At 40.5% G+C, this 17494-nt stretch overlaps 1 protein-coding gene across 1 annotated transcript in view; it reads right to left on the bottom strand.

Moving 5' to 3' along the window:
- The window catches only part of RAD54L2 (RAD54 like 2), a 92848-nt gene that overhangs the window by 16751 nt on the left and 58603 nt on the right, over positions 1-17494 (bottom strand). The window contains exons 2-9 of the mRNA XM_036739629.1: positions 14436-14634; positions 13064-13203; positions 11547-11681; positions 11024-11256; positions 9455-9637; positions 8730-8863; positions 2983-3179; positions 1534-1876 (exon numbers count right to left, since the gene is read on the bottom strand). Coding sequence (XP_036595524.1) covers positions 1534-1876; positions 2983-3179; positions 8730-8863; positions 9455-9637; positions 11024-11256; positions 11547-11681; positions 13064-13203; positions 14436-14634 — 1564 coding nt within the window. The remainder of the gene's footprint in view (positions 1-1533; positions 1877-2982; positions 3180-8729; positions 8864-9454; positions 9638-11023; positions 11257-11546; positions 11682-13063; positions 13204-14435; positions 14635-17494) is intronic.

The raw sequence follows: 17494 nt of genomic DNA, 5'->3' as shown, positions 1-17494 counted from the left end.
ATTTATTGTGGCTATTCATTAGTGAGCTTTAAATCATCAAACTTTAAACACTCAAAAACATTTATTAAGCACCCATGCTGTGCCAAGCATTGGGGACACAAATGTCGTTCATCATTTTTGAAGAGGACCAATGATGTCAAGGGTAACGTCTTGACTTGTGCATGTACTGTATTTAAGTGAGGCAGTTACACAGAGCTGGTGAGCCTCACTCTCTCTTCCTGAGCCATCGAGGTCCAGAGGCAAAACAAAAGTCAAGACGCTTGGCAATGGTCTGAAATGCACTACATGATCTTGGTGTCTTCAATGTCTGACTAAGCTCCAAGCACTTCAAATCGCCTTCTTTAGCTGCCTTCATGACCACTGGGAAAAATTGTTCTCATCCATCCATTCTGCCAGAGGAAGTCTGTACATGGTTAGGGTAGACATCCCTCTAATTCACCAATGGGTTTGAGGACCCTTGGTTACCTTCAACCTGGTTTAGCCTATCTGCTGAGACAGTTTTGCTGGGGTGTGGCCACTGCACATGCTACAGCTTCTTGGAGCCATAGGTGAGAGTTGGGTGACAGGCAGACACCAAAGGTGGGCAAGCAGCCCTCATACCAGGGGTGCTAGGCCTCTTGAACCCCATACAACCTAGTGATACAAATACAGACAGTGAAACAATCCTTACACACATAGAGTTTGGATTCTTTGCAAGAATTTAAGGCAAAGAGGCTGCATTACTTGCTCAGAGTAGTCACTCAATGAACCAGCTGCAAAGGTGAGATGTGAATCAAAGCTTCTTGTTCTCTGGACTGCTGTTCTCAGCTTACATGACACACAGCATGCACATCCCTATTCCACAGCCTGTGATCCTGCTTTTCTTCCTATTAGGTAATGCTTCTTTCCTTCTTTCCACCCCTCCATAGTCCAGACATTCTTTAAAGGCTGGCCCAGTGCATATTATACCTCTCTGGATCCACAGTAACTAGCACACAAGTAGACAATTAATGTTTGATGATGATGATGATGATGATGTTGAAGATGACACCAGGATGGTTAAAAAAAACCCCAGGAGTTTCCTCTGGATTTCTATAAGTTCCACTGACAAACAGGTTACAACTGTGGAAATCACATCCCTAGTATTATGGCATAAAATAAATTCTACTCCAACGAAGTGCAATGGTGATCAAATGTCCCAAGATTGCTAGATTTTTTTCCTCAGCATATGAGGTATGCATCCCTGGGGGTCCCTACTAACCCCCATTTAGTCCCACCAATAAGCCCCAAACCTTTCAGTCAGCTTATCCTTCCCTGAAGTTAGACACAGAGGGGAAATCTATTATTTCTCTTCCTTGAGAAATTGGTACTAGTCCCAAGACACAGGCAGGTTAAGTGTCTTATCTTTCCACCTTTACAAGAGCCTTCCACACTTACACTAGTCCATCATGAATCCTCCTTAAGAAGCTTCCAAAAGGAGTGGTCACAAATTTTTTCATAAAGCAACCTCAATCTGTAGAAGCAGCACCTTTGGAGACTCTCAGAACGACTCACCTCTGCACGAATCCTTCCAGGAGGCTATGGAGAACATGGCTTCGGTATCGCATGAGGCGAACATCCTGAGGGGTGCTGTCAATACACTGCCCATTGAGAATTGGGCGCTCAAACATGTTGCTGAATTCCTGCCGAGTGCCCAGGAAATCAGGGCGTACAAAGTCCACCATACACCAGTACTCAATGAGGTTGTTCTGGAGGGGGTATCCAGTCAACACCACCCGACGGCGAGACCGAATATTTTTTAGGGCCTGGGATGTACTGGCATGACAATTCTTGATTCGGTGCCCCTCATCACAAATCACCACATCAGGGCCAGGGCGGGAAAGGGCCTTCTCAATGCCTAGAGTGAGAAAAGAAAACCAAGAAGCAAAGGTTATTGCTTTTTTCAGCAATATGGAGGAAAGTTACTTTGTAAGAAAGATGAAAAACTAGAAAACAATAAAGCCACACTACACTAATTACAGAACACAGACAGCACAAAGCCTTCCCATTACACTCTACCTCCAGCTTTTCAGCTTCCTTTTATGAGCTGTTTTCTCCCATTAGAATGAAAGCTCTTTGAGGATTGGGGGGCTCTTTCTTCCTGTTTATATTTGTATTCCCAGAGTTTAGCACACTATCTGGCACAGAGTAAATGCTTAATAAATACTTGCTGACTTCTTGCTGTTGACTAGTGTTTGGTTTCATGGAATGTCAGCTATAGTATTTTCATGGCCAATATATTCTCTTAACAAATTTTTATAGGCTATAATAGTAAAATCCATTAGTCTTCTTGAAATCCACAGTGTATAACAGATGGCAGAGAGGGGTTCATAGTATGCTAGGAATGATCTCAGGATTAAAAGTGGGCTCTGACCAAACTCTAACATGGACAACAAATGCAGAGAATGGTGCAGAGCAGCTTGTCCTTCTAGGGTCCTGTTTCTGAGACAATTTAGAAAAACTGGTAGAAGTCAGAAAATCAATGGCTATTTTAGCAGCCCTTGCTGGGCTCATCTTAGTTCTACTAGAGAGTACTTGCAACCCTGTCACTAAACTCAAAAGTCTAGCTTCTAGGGTCAGAAAGAAGGCCCTTCCTGATCACGGCAAAGGCCTCCAAGAGAAGGAAGAACTAACAGAGACAGGGAAGTTAGCTTTGCATAGAAGAAAAACTATAAAATGCTCAATTTCCTTTTTTTATAAATGCATCAGGAAACTGTCAGCACCACTTTGACTTCTATTGATGTTCCTTTGTGTGCTTTGTAAGCTTTACCTCGGTGACTTTCATCTTTCTCCCCATTTGGCAGGTCTATGAGGTCACAAAACAGTGAAGGGATTTCCCTTCAAACCACACACCTAGCAGGTCAATCCCCAACCAGGTCTCTTTCCACTAGGCCACATAGCATCTAGGCTCTGAGGGAGAGCATTCCCACCTATTGATGACGTAAGGAGGGGGAAGCCACCAACCTTTCATGAGTTCTTGTTGTCGGTCCTCCTCATCCAGGTCGATGATTACCGGACAAGCAGGTTTCTTGGTTTTCTTCTTCCTACCTGTAGCAAAGGATTTCTTCAGGGAGAGGAGTCGGTACATTTCATACCCCATCAGCAGCACCCCGCCCTCTGACACCCAATCAGTCACCACCTTAGCACGAGCAGCCGTCGTCCTACAAAAATGAACAGACAGAAATGACTACTGCTTTTTCAGATTCCCCAGCAGCATTCACCAAAACAGACACCTACAAAATAACACTTATTTTACATCTGTGATTCTAGAATGGCAACGACTTCAAATATTAGTTAAAACCATATATATACATGGCCAATTGCTCAAAAACTTGTCTCTCTCCCTCCCACCATTCTCCAAGATAATGTTGTTACTGAAGCTAGGCCAGGTCATTTAAAAATGATAACCAATAGGCCCAAGGACACACATTGTACATCAAGAAGATTAGCCATAGAAGATCCCAGGCCACAGTATAAGATTCCCTAGACAGTACCTAAAAATAAAATGTTATCCATGTCAGAAATACAGTGTATCAGGTGGAGAGGTAGGAAAGAGCATCCGGCAAAGGTCGGTGAGTGAGCAGTAAGACAATTACAAAGATATGCATCCCTGCAATGTAACAAGAACTGGACACTAATAACAGGGTGGCTGATCTTAAAACATAGTGGACAAAACCAAATCACTGTTCCCAGTATACAGAAAGCTTGCTATGAAAGACAGACTTGGGCTAAGGGATACTGATCTGTCCAGGACTTCTAAAAGACAGAGACTTACCCACTCCAAGTTTGAACAGTGATTCCTACAGGGTAGAGGAGATTCCTTGGCACTACTAGTGAAAAGAGATGTCCTAACAACTTCTCTCTTCCCACCTAAGTTTTGGAGCATTGATTCCCTTTCTCTCCTTGTCCCACCTCACCTTTAAAGCACCAACCATATATTTCTTGGAAGCTACACTCCTAGCTAAGACTGGGATTTAAACGCATTCCAGTAGAAATGAAACCATTCCCAAAGAAGAGCTGCAGCTATTGAATATGTGAAAAGGAGTTTATTTTAACCAATGGAGGGAAAGGATGACAAAGATAAATGACATGTAGAACATGACACAATTTGATTTCAGTCATTACATTCAGCCTTTTCTTAGAGGAAAAGATGATATTCATAGAATATCATTAATTGCTTATCTTCTAAGGAAGAAAAATGACAAAAAGACAAGGAAAGAAGAAGAGAAGGGAAGGACAAGCATACCCCTTAGGGTCACGAACTTGGACCTAGAAGGGACCCTCATTTCATTCAACCCCTTCATTTTACTAATAAAGAAACTGCAGCTCAGAGAGGGTAAGTCATTTGCTCACAGCGATACAAGGTTCTGGGCAAGAATATCTTGAGTCCCAAGCCTCTGGCTCCAAACCCAGTTCTCTGTTCACTGCACCACTCTATCATGCCGCCTCCCACATCAGCAATGACTGCATCTCATTGACTGCATATTACATGGTATCTCACAAAATAAAACTGAGGTAAAACATTTCAGGAATCTTTTTTTTAATTATTATTTATTTAATATTTTTAGTTTTCAGTATTGATTTTCACAAGAGTTTGAATTACAAATTTTCCCCCCATTTCTACCCTCCCCCCCACTCCAAGATGGCATATATTCTGATTGCCCTATTCCCCAGTCAGCCCTCCCATCTGTCACCCCACTATCCCCCATCCCCTTTTCCCTTACTTTCTTGTAGGGCAAGATAGATTTTTATGCCCCATTGCCTGTATATCTTATTTCCTAGTTCCATGCAAAAACTTTTTTTTTTGAACATCTGCTTTTAAAACTTTGAGTTCCAAATTCTCTCCCCTCTTCCCTCCCCACCCACCCTCCCTCCCTAAGAAGGCAAGCAATTCAACATAGGCCACACGTGTATCATTATGCAAAACCCTTCTACAATATTCATGTTGTGAAAGACTAACTATATTTTGCTCCTTCCAATCCTATCCCCCTTTATTCAATTTTCTCCCTTGACCCTGTCCCTTTTCAAAAGTGTTTGCTTTTGATTACCTCCTCCCCTATCTGCCCTCCCTTCTATCGTCCCTCCTTTTTTATATCCTTCCTCCTTCTTTCCTGTGGGGTTAGAGACCCAACTGAGTGTGTATGTTATTCCCTCCTCAAGTCAAATGTGATGAGAGAAAGATTCGCTCATTCCCCCTCACCTGCCCCCTCTTCCCTTGCTTTTATGCGAGATAATTTACCCCATTCTATCTCTCCCTTTCTCCCTGTCTGAATATGTTCCTCTCTCATCCCTTAATTTGATTTTGTTTTTTTAGATATCATCCCTTCATATTCAACTCACCCTGTGCCCTCTGTCTGTCTACACACACACACAAACACACACATTCCCTTCAGCTACCCTTATACTGAGGTCTTATGAATTATACAAATCATCCTTCCATGTAGGAATGTAAACAAAACAGTCCAACTTTAGTAAGTCCTTTATGATTTCTCTTTCTTGTGTACCTTTTCATGTTTGTCTTGATTCTCGTGTTTGAAAGTCAAATTTTTTATTCAGCTCTGGTCTTTTCACTGAGAAAGCCTGAAAGTCCTCTTGCCTTGGAGCATTATACTCAGTTTTGCTGGATAAGTGATTCTTGGTTTTAATCCTAGCTCCACTGACCTCTGGAATATTCCAAGCTCTTCAATCCCTTAATGTAGAAGCTGCTAGATCTTGTATTATTCTGATTGTATTTCCACAATACTCAAATTGTTTCTTTCTGGCTGCTTGCAGTATTTTCTCCTTGATCTGGGAACTCTGGAATTTGGCAACAATTTTCCTAGGATCTTTTTGGGATCTTTTTCAGGAGGCAATCTGTGGATTCTTTCAATTTCTATTTTACCCTCTAGCTCTAGAATGAGGGCAGTTCTCCTTGATAATTTCTTGAAAGAAATTCTTTCTCTTTTTTTGATCATGGCTTTCAGGTAGTCCAATAATTTTTAAATTATCTCTCCTGGATCTATTCTCCAGGTCAGTGGTTTTTCCAATGACATAGTTCACATTGTCTTCCATTTTTTTCATTCCTTTGCTTTTGTTTTATAATATCTTGATTTCTCATAAAGTCACTAGCTTCCACTTGCTCCAGTCTAAATTTTAAGGTAGTATTTTCTTCAGTGCTCTTTTGGACCTCCTTTATCATTTGACTAATTCTGCCTTTCAAGGCATTCTTCTCCTCATTGGCTTTTTGGAGCTCTTTTGCCATTTGAGTTAGTCTTATTTTTTAAGGTGCTATTTTCTTCAGTATTTTTTTGGGTCTCCTTTAGCAAGTTATTGACTTGTTTTTCATGGTTTTCTTGCATCACTGTCATTTCTCTTCCCATTTTTTCCTCTACTTCTCTAACTTTTTGAGCTCTTCCATGGCCTGAGACCAGTTCATGTTTTTCTTGGAGGCTTTTGATGTAAGCTCTTTGACTTTCTTGACTTCTTCTGGCTGTATGTTTTGGTCTTCTTTGTCACCAAAGAGAGATTCCAAAGTCTGAGTCTGAATCTGAGTCCGTTTTCGCTGCCTGGCCATGTTCCCAGCCAAGTACTTGACCCTTGAGTTTTTCATTGGGGTATGACTGGTTGTAGAGTAGAGAGTACTTTGTCCCAAGCTTGAGGGGCTGTGTTGTTGTTTTCAGAGCTATTTCTACATAGCAAGCTCGGCCACACCAGCGCTCCTCCTCCCCCAAGAACCACCAACCCGGACAGACTCAGATCTAAGCAGGCTCTGCACTCCCGCTCTGATCTGCCCCTTAATTCCTCCCACCTGGTGGGCCTGGGGCCAGAAACAACTGCAGTTGTAGTTCTGTCCTCAGAGCTGCACCACCTCCGCTGCCCCCGGGGTGGTGGCAGAACCGCAAACTCCTTTCACTCTGTCCCCGCAGTTTTTCCTACTAACCTTCTCTGTTGTCTTTGGTGTTTGTGGGTTGAGAAGTCTGGTAACTGCCACAGCTCACTGATTCAGGGTGCTAGGGCCTGTTCCACCTGGCTCCAGTTCTGGTTGGTCCAGGCACTGCCCATGCTGGGTTCTGCTCTGCTCTGCTCCCAGCTCCGTGCAATAGACCTTACGCAAAGACCATCTAGGCTGTCCTGGGCTGGAGCCCTGCTTCCCTCCGGTATTTTGTGGCTTCTGCAGTTCTAGAATTTGTTCAGAGTCATTTTTTATAGGTGTTTGGAGGGTCCTGGGGGAAAGCTAGGCAAGTCCTTGCTTTCCAGCCACCATCTTGGCTCCACCCCCCGGGGGGATCAAACATTTCGAGATCTCAGTGGCAGGTCAGTAGAGGCCTGAAGGTGGCTGTGTGGAATCTCTAACACACTCTGATTCCATAGGGTTTTGTCTGACTTCATCAACAGAAGAATGGATGTTTGGAATGGCAGTTTGGCCCTACCTAATGAGAATAAAAGTCATTTTAACTCTAATCTAAAGAATCTATCTGAAAACAAAGTTTGCTGGTTTAGTGAGCAAGAAGAATACAATCCAAGTGCTGCAAAAGTTTTATAACCCTAGATTAATAGTGGATCAGAGGCAAACATCGAAACTGACCAGCTGAATTTTGGGGGGGGGGGGGGCAACCGGGGAAGGGGAACAAAATTTATTAAGTGCCTACTACATGCCAACCACTATGCTAAGCACTTTACAAATATTATCTCATTTGTTCTCTACAGTTAAGCTGTACAGAGAAGAGTTCCATATTTATCATGTCAGATCTTATTACTATAGCAGTACATGGGAAAACTATGGGATAGGCAGATGCAAAGACAATAATTGGCACCCTTGCCCTCAAAGAGAATACAATCTATAGGATATGAGTGCACACATATGTATATATAAAATGTAAATATAAGACCAATTTTAGGCAAGGCACTAGCCGTTGAGGTGATCAAGAAAAGCCTCAAATAAGAGGTGGTATTTGAGCTGCAATATGAAGGAAATCAGGGATTTTAAGAGGTGAAGGTGAGGGGGGAGGGCATTCCAAGCTTGGGGGGGGGAGCGGCAAAATAGACAAAGGTGCAGAGCCTGACGCTAGAACACTGTATGTAAAGAACACAAGAAAGCCCATTTGCTGCTGCTACTGCTGCTGTGCCAAAGTGTGAAGGGGGTAGTATATAATAAGGCTGAAAATACATGTTATAGTCAGGCAGGGAAGGGCTTTAAATGCCAACAGAGGAACCTAAATTGATGGGAAGATATTTAAACTTTACTGACCAGTGGAGAGACAGTACCTATGCTTGAGGAATATCTCTTTGTAAGCTGTGTAAAGACCCAATTGGAGAAGGAAGATGACCAAATGAAAAGCATTTAAGGAAGAGTGCCAAATGAAGCACCAGCAATGAGAGCCTACAGTTACCTAACAGTGCAAAATAGATTAAAAAAATTAATAAAACTGATGCTGAAGGTAAGACTATATGCCAGGTCTATAGCGTAGAAGAATTTACCAAGAAACCAGGAACAGAACAGAATTCATTTTAAGAAAAGGGTAACTAATATACAGAAGAAACAAAAGGAAATTAAGGAGGATGGAACACATACAAACAAAACACTGCTGAGCATCAGAATCCAGTAGAGTCTGAGGCTTTTGTGGTGCTTGAAAGAAAAAATGCTGGTTGAACTGAATTTAAAATAAAAGTATGTTGAGCAAATAAATGAAAGGAAGGGAAAACAAGAGGTAAAAAAAAAATTAGAGACCTACTTGTGCTCATCATTCAAAATGTGGACTTTAAAGTAGCGTGGCTGAATCTCTTCAGGTTTGTAGTCAGCAGGTAGAGCTTCAGGGGCTGGCAGCCACATGTTGAATTCTGCCAGCCAGTTCTGAAGAGTGTTCACCTTTCAAAAGTAAAACAAAATAAAACAAAAAAAAACAGAAGGGGATGAGGGGAGAGAATATTTAAGGAATGAACCCAGAAACCATGTTATTTGCTACAAGTACTGACATAGACAACAAAGAGTAGAAAGTGTGTGGCCTATATGAAGAGGACCTTATTATATTTGCTAAGTTTTGTATTTATTAATAGCCCCTATGACATACACCTATAAAATGAAAGTGTTTGAAGAATCAGTCCTTCTTCCAAAAAGGCCTGACCCCTTCTGCTGAAACAATGCAAGTGGAATACTTATGATGCTAAGGAACTTAAACATCCTAACTGCTAAAACTGTGGACAACACTCAGCTACTTTCAACCTGCTTAGCTGCAGTTAATTCTATAATGAACAGACATTAAAGTTTTTTTTAAATTATACTACAAAAATCAGCACATTTAGGTGCAACATAAGCAATTAAAATACCTGTTTGTTTAAGGTAGAAAGCTCTGTAAGTGTTGGGGAAAGGCAGCAGATTAGAAGGAACTCATTTTGATGCTGGGTTATACAGTAAATGCCAAATATGGCAGAGCTAGCCTAGATCTAACTGGCTCCTTACCGGTACAATAGCAAGGACAGTCTTTGCTTCTGTGTGTCGGAAGAGGACATCTAAGAAGGAGATCACCTGTAGAGTCTTCCCCAAACCCATGCTGTGAGCCAGAATACAGCCAAATCCACTGCTGGTTTTAAATCTCTCCAGGGACTCGACCAAGTTGTCATACAGGAATCGGATTCCACCAATCTAACAGGATAGAAAGAAATCATAAGAATATGAAATGACAAACCACATAAGTGACAAATAGTGGAGTTGGCAATTTACCTTTTTCCAGGACAACAGTAAAACCCATGTTAAGTCAGTAAGTATTAGAACAGACATCACCTTTAAGCAGACTACTGTTGAGAAGCCAAATGGGAAAGACCAAACCTCAAGTTTTAGGCCAGGCATTTACTAGTTGTGTGACACTGGCCATATCACTAATCTGTGTAGGTCTCAGTTTTTTGCTCTGCAAAATGGGGATAATAATAGCTCTGTTAAGCACCTCAGGGTTGTTGTGAGAATCCAAGATAGGCACAATAAAGTGTAACTTATTATTATTGCTAATAATCAAAACAATAGTTTATAGGGGAGGCCCTTTTCGAGAAAAACACCAGAAAGTCATCCTTAGTGAGTATATAGGTAAGAGGGAAACATTTGTTATTACGTCACTCCCAAAGGTTTGCTAGGACTGAAGGAGAACTTAATGTGGAGCCAGATGAGCTGGTTGGACCCCAATTCTGCTGTGCACTAACTACCCTTTGTGACTCTGCACTAGTCATTCAGCACCTCTGGGCCTCAGTTTCCTTATTTGTGAAATAAGAAGGATGAACTAAATAAACTTCAATGTCTCTCATTTAGCATAATCGTAAATATAAAATCTTAAGTGTTGGAAAGAACCTTCAAGGTCACTAATTTCAACCTCCCATCCAATGGAGGAACCCCTTCTAAAGAATTCCTGGCATGATCAATTCAGTTACCAGTCTCAATAATCAGTAGCTTCAGTAACATAGTATTTCACTAATCTCCTGGGTAACCTATTTCATTGTCAGGCAGCTCCAGTTGGAAATTTCTTTTCATCTGTTTAACCAAAACCTACCTTCCCATAGTTTCTACCTCCTGATTCTAGTGGAGAAATACAGAAAAAGTCTACTCTTTTCTTATACCCATTAAGAATTTTTAAAGACCTATTCATGTCATTTTAAGGAATCATCAATACAAAACGAATTTCCTAACTACTTTTCTCATGGAAGAAAATAAGTTCAAGCTTTCAGACCTTACAGGAATCTCACTCAAAATCTGTTTTATCAACAAGACTAGGAAACAAGTAGTCAATGATCAAAACAGTCTCATTACATCTGGTCCCACCCCTCTTTCCCCCCAGTTGTTCCTGATGCTTCTCAACTTCTGAATATTAAATGAAGTTTTAGAAGACCAGCAGATAAGGGACTAAAGACCAAATTTTCTATACAACTCCCAAGTGCTCGGGAAATCTTCACTTCTTAAGACAATAATAAGTTATGAGTAATACCAACACCAACAAGGAGACCTTGAAAAGAAAGAAGGAGAAGAGGGTCTCAAGACTTCCAATACCTGATGAGGTTTCACTGCACGTGCCAACTGTGGGGCTAGGAAGATATTTTCCTCATTAGGTGGGTGGTTGATGTTGACAATGACCTGCCCCATAGCATCAGACTGATTTAAGGCATCATTCACATGGGAGCCACTGCTCTCCTCGGTGGCATCGCCGTCCCCTTCATTGGCAGAATCACTACTGTCCACAATTTGAAGGGCCTCATCCTCTCCAGAGCTCAGTTCGATCACTTCTAAGACACCAGGAAAGATTAAAGGGGATTTTAGTGATCATTTTCAAAACACAACAGGGCAAAAACTTTACTCTGTCTGCTTTCATTCCTGAAAACAACAAATTTCAGCTTCTTTTCTCTTGCTTCAAGATGAGGTAATGATGCAATCCGCACATAAATCAGAGGACATAAAGGAAATGTGTCTAGTCAGCCCCAGACTGTGGGAAGGAGGGGTGGTAACCTCATCAATTCAGATATGTCGCTAAGGATGTGCAGTAAGCTGAGACTAAAAGGAACAAAGTGCTTCTTACCATCTTTAATGCCATGTAGTATTCCCTTGGTCTCCTCCTCACTGCCGCTGCTGGTGCTATCCAAACAAATAACTTCTTGGGCTAAGACCTGAGAGGGGAGCTGGGAAGCTTCACCGGCTCGTAAAACAATTTCCTCTGTGGAGAGAGCAGAGCAATGGTTGGGGAGGAAAGTCACAATGAAAACACATTTCCCTGAGACACAATGCTCTTGCCTGGTTTTACTAGCTCCATTTCTATCATGTTAAGAAGTTTTCATCACCCAATGGCAATATCTTTTTGTGTCCAAGGCCAAATTTGAACTCAGATCCTCCTGACCTTGGTGCCAGTACTCTACTCACTGCACCACCTAGCTGCCCCACAACGGCAATATCTTGGTCAGATCTTATGACTCTATTTTAAATCTCTATCTCTGAAGAGGTTCTTGATTGCTAGTGATATTCAACTCCCCTGGAGAAGTGGTAATAATATTCCCATGGGAGAAAGGTCTTGAGACCCAAAATGATAGAAGGAAAATTGAGAAAAATCTCAATTTGGAAGATACATTTCAAATTGTGTTCCTGGTTATTTTAAAGGTTTTGTTCAGTAGTTTCAGTCACGTTCAACTCTTTGTGATCTCATTTGGGGTTTTCTTGGCAAAGACACTGGAGTGGTTTGCCATTTTCTTTGCCAGCTCATTTAGAGAGGAGGAAATTGAGGCAAACAGTGTTAAGTGATTTGCCCTGGGTCACACAGCTGGTGAATGTCTGAGGCTGGATTTGAATTCAAGTATTCCTGACTCCAGGGCTAGTGCTCTATCCATGGTGCCATCTAGCTGCCATTTTAAAGGTTGCAAGTCCAAATAATTATTTAAAAAATATTGATTAATCATAAAATGCTTTGAAGTCTCCATTACATCTGAACCCTATGCTCTAGACAACCATTAACTACATAATCCTCTGACTTCCTGGACCTCTTCCTGGCCTTCTCGAAAAGCTTCTGCCCAGGTAATCTAGCTCCCCTCTCCCTTCTTTCAAAACACTTTTATGGTTGTCATTTTCCCCCAATAGAATGTAAATTTTTTGAGAGCAGGAACTGACTTGCTCACTTGTATCTGTATCCCTAGTACTTAGAAAGCATAGTTTCTGGCGCACACAGCAGGCATTGAATAAATGGTCTGTTCGTCTATCTATTTATCCTTACTCCTATCCTATATCCTACTAAGGACATAAGCTTATCTAAGATCTCTACCATTATAGAAGCAAAAGACTCTTAAAAAAAGATTTAATGCTTTAGATTATGAATTTAGACCAAGGGATCCTAACTTGGTCCATAAACCTGGTTTTTAAAGAATATTTTCATAAATGTATTTCATTATAGTAGGTTTCCTATATAATGCTATGTGTTTTATCTTAAGCATTTAAAAACAGTACCCTGGGAAGGGTCCATAGGTTTCACTAGCCTGTCAAAGGGTCCATGACACAGCAAAGGTTAAGAACTCCTGGTTTGGACACAGTCTACATCATGCCATCTCTTTTTACCTGGGAGGTACTCTAGTGGTACAGTAGGGATTGGGGCAGGATAGTCCTTCCTCTGCTGTTCCAGCCGTTTTCTTCTCTCCAGCTCTTCCTGTTGAGCTGCTTTGGTGACTGCCTCCAATTGATCCTCCCGTAGCAGCTTTCTAAACATTCAGATACATAAGAGAAATCATTTTAATTATGCTCATGAACTCAGCTAAAACAACCTTATGGCAAAACCCAAAGTAGGAAATGGCTACTGAAAAGTAAGGAAAAGAGATTATCATATTTATTGTGTAGTTTTAGGAAAGTATATATTTTCCCCACTTGCCCTATCATTAGCAGACCAAGGAGTGGAACTTGGTAATACTGGGGAAATCCTTGGATCACTGTACTTTTCACATTATTTCAGGCACAAGGAAAGCCTGCACATTGACAAGCCTCAGCAGACAAGAAAGATGACATACTTCTTATGGTCAAGGCTATTATTTTGACCACAGAAGTAGAGGTCTCATAGAATGAAGAACCTCTCGGAGTTCTAGAATTCTTTTTTGGTGCTAAGTTAAAAAAAAAAAGTCTTGTGTTGGTCTCCATCCATCATTAAAGCCCTAGACACCTCATAGAGGTCAGTAACCCCAGGTTCTAAAAAGGCACGCCAGCACAGTCTGAATTCTGGCAGGCCTTGCTAGTGCTGTAAAGGCTTTAAGAACAGGGCTAGTAATGATCTATATGCTCGTTATCCAAGGACCAGCCTAGCTAAGTCTGGAAAAGCTCACCAAAAGGGTGAAGGGTGATACATTTTTCAGCTATAGCAACCTTCAGAAACCAAATTTTATAGAGGGCTTATTATCTGAGTTGCGGAGAAGAATACCCCATCAATAAAATTATATTCTTGAATTCTGACATATCTAGGCTATGTGTTCCTATATCATATGGTATCAGGATAGAAAGTTAACTTCCTTTCCTACCCTCTTCCCTCTTTAAAAAGAGAAAACAAGACATATGAGCAGAGATTCTGATCCAGGACATTTCCCACCAATTCTACTTTGCCTTATCTAGACTTCGGATAATAGGCATATGCCCACATTCCCTAGCTATGATTAAGATAAATTCCTAAGATAATTCCTTTTGGCGATCAAGACCCAAGGACTGAACACATGTCTTGGGAATCACTTGAACCATCAACTAAGATCCAGAATGAAAATACTATCTACAAGTTTCTCTTTTAGCAGTTTGGGAGATGCTTGCCCTGTTAATAGTTCCAATATTAATATTACTAGCACCATCAGTCATAGAAATGAATTTACTACTTGTGCTGGGATAGGGAGGGTTGGGTGAAGCAATAACAGATCACTATTACATAACTCTCCCTGGCATCTTATCTTAGATAACTCACCTTATGTTCCTCCTCATGTGGGAAGGTTTCTGAGCCCTCTTTTTTTTGGTGTCCTCAGAGGTCAGGTTCTTGCGCTGGTTCTGACCAAGACGCTCTGCCCTTTTGCTCTGAGATGAGGTAGTTGAAGTAGAGTGCTGCCATTCCCCATCTTCTTCAGACTGGGTATGTTCAGTGCCATACATGCCTTCTCTGGACTGGTCTAAAAACAAAGAGTAAACAGAGAAGATGTTGCGGACCAGTTTCTATAAAGTCCCTTAGGCTCTCCTTGCCCAGGAAGGTAGTAGAAGCTGTATACAGTACTGGCTTGGAAGTCTCTACAGCACCAATCCCAGTAAGATGCTAAAGATGCTAAAAATGACAACTAAAGAGATCCTGAAAGCATCATTATTTAAAGAGATGAGCACCATCCAAATAAAAAAGTTTGTTCCAAACTGTGATACTGGAGTTTTTCTGATTGGCAGAATAAGATATGAACTGGAATATCGTAATATGGCAAAATGTAGCCAAATTCATACAACCACACCCATACTCTTACACTTTAACCTCAAATGACACTTAAGTTACACAGATACTTCATGCTTTGCAAAGAGGAGGCACTCAGAAACTTCATGCCATGTGGCCACACCTCAAGTTGGAGCTCCAGTTCCCACCTTCAGGCCCTATGGTCCCAAATGGTCAGAGTTCTCCATAACTAGCCAATGCAGACCCATCAAACTAGTCCTCTCCAGTCACCTTCATATCATGCCACCTCCCTTCCTTAGCCCCTTCTACCACCAGCCTATGGGAATAGTGATGAAACCAATACTACCATTCCTGAAAAGGCTAAATCAACTGCCACAGGACTCCATTCACCATCCTTATGACTTCTCAGTTCAAAACATCTGTTCCTGCACACCACTCCCCTAAACACACATGTAATGTCTTCTCCTGTTCAAATATAAAATCCTTAAGGCCAAGTGCTGTCTTTGCTTTTCTAGCTCTAATGTTTACTACAGTGCCTGGTACCCAGCAAACACTTAATAAATGCTTTTTCATTCATTCACTGTTGATCCAATAATTGATCATGTACCTAATAATAGCTTACATTTATAGAAAGTTTTTATTATTAAGTTTTGCATTATCTTTGACCCTCACAATACCCCTGTCTATAGTCCAAATATGATTACTCCTATTTACTTTTAAAATTCAATTTTGTTTTCAGTTCCAAATTCGCCACTCCCCCACCCATTAAAAAGGAAAGAAAAGCAAAACCTATTACAAATATGTATAGTCATGCAAAACAAATTTCAGCATTAACCATGCCTGTCTACACTGCCACCCTCTCCCACTCCCCGAAAGGAAAGGAAAGAAGAAAATGTGCTTCAAACCATGTTCTGAGAATACTGGTTCTCTATTTGGAAGTGGACAGCATGTTCATTAAGAGTCTTTTGGAATCACGGCTGGTCATTGTACTGATCACAGTTACCAAGTCCTTTAAAGCTAATTATCTTTACAATACTGCTGTTACCATATCAATTGTTCCCTTGATTCTGCCTACTTCACCTTGCATCAGTTCATACAGCTATTTCCAGGTTTGTCTGTTTTTTTCTGGAACCATTCCCTTCATATCTTATAGCACAATAGTATTCCTTCACATTCATATATCATATCTTGTTATGCCATTCTCTGATTGATAGGCATCTCCTCAGTTTCCGATTCTTTGCTGCCACAAAAAAGAGCTCCTATAAAATATTTTTGCACATATGGGTCCTTTCCATTTTTCTTTGATCTCTTTCAGGTAAAGACCTAGCACTGGTATTGCTAAGTCAAAAGGTATGTAAGGTTAACAGTTTTTGGGCATAGTAGCAAATTGTTTTCCAGAATGGTTAGACTAGTTCGAAGCTCCACTATGTATTAGTGTACCTATTTTCCCACATCTCTCTTCTAGCATTTGTCATTTTCACCAATCTGATGGGTGTGAAGTAGTACCTCAGTTGTTTCAATGTGTATTTCATTATTATTAGTAGTGATTTAGAAATTGTTTTTCACATGGTTATTGATAACTTAAATTTATTCCACAGAAACTGCCTATTTGGCAGTTTTCAGAGGAAGAAATCAAAGATATCTATAGTCATTAAGCAAAAATGCTCTAAATCACTATTTTTTTGAATTTCTATTCTCTTTAATATTCAGTTTCTACAATAATTACAATTTTGCTTTACAAAAGACATTTTAAAAGACTAATTTTAAAAAGTTAGCACTTAAGCATTTTCTGTTGGATTATTAACATGGAATAATGACTTTGGTAAGTGAGAGTATTTGGGATGGGAGAGAATCATTGGATCAGCTGGCAGCCGACTTTAGCAAACAGAGAATTTGAGAGACATTCATTTAACTTGATCTTTCACTTTTTCTTGTCTTCTAGGACAGGAATGTGACCTGGTTAGTACTAGCCTTGTTGAAAATTTTAAGATGAAGATAGATTTCCAAATATTTTGAACGTTTGGAAATAAGGTACTTATTCAAAACATTGTTGATTTCTGTTTAAAGATGATTTTTCTATAGAATTAACAAATTAGGCACAACCATGTCACAAAACAATTAAGTTCCACTGGAAAGTCTAAACAAATTTTCTTACAATGTTGCAAAGATCTGGTTCTACAGGATGCAGGCTAACAGTAGATGTGCCTGACATGTCCCGTGTCACAGAAATACTAATAACTTGGGATACAATGAATCCCTGTTGTATCTTTCATCCAAAAGGTTCAGACTTAGAATCAAAAGATTTCTAATTAACTAAGCAATCAATTAGAACCAATTTCTAATGCTCACCTGATACATAAATACCTATCCTTCACAGTGCTGGGGATGGGATTAATATCCTACTTTTAAATGATATTAGCAAAAAAGGATATTACTTTTAGGGACATAATTTCTACTATCTGAATCCACGTAACCCAAACCAGAATTCTTGCTTTATATTTAGAGAAACAAAAAGTTATTTTGTTTTTTTTTAAGTAAGGATTTGTCCATAATCTCAGTTTATTCCATGTTGAATTAATGACTTCTCCCTTCTCAAA

Source organism: Trichosurus vulpecula, chromosome 9 (assembly GCF_011100635.1).
Source record: "Trichosurus vulpecula isolate mTriVul1 chromosome 9, mTriVul1.pri, whole genome shotgun sequence".
NCBI classification, from domain to species: Eukaryota; Metazoa; Chordata; class Mammalia; order Diprotodontia; family Phalangeridae; genus Trichosurus; species Trichosurus vulpecula.
This window is presented reverse-complemented; position numbering and strand designations above follow the sequence as displayed.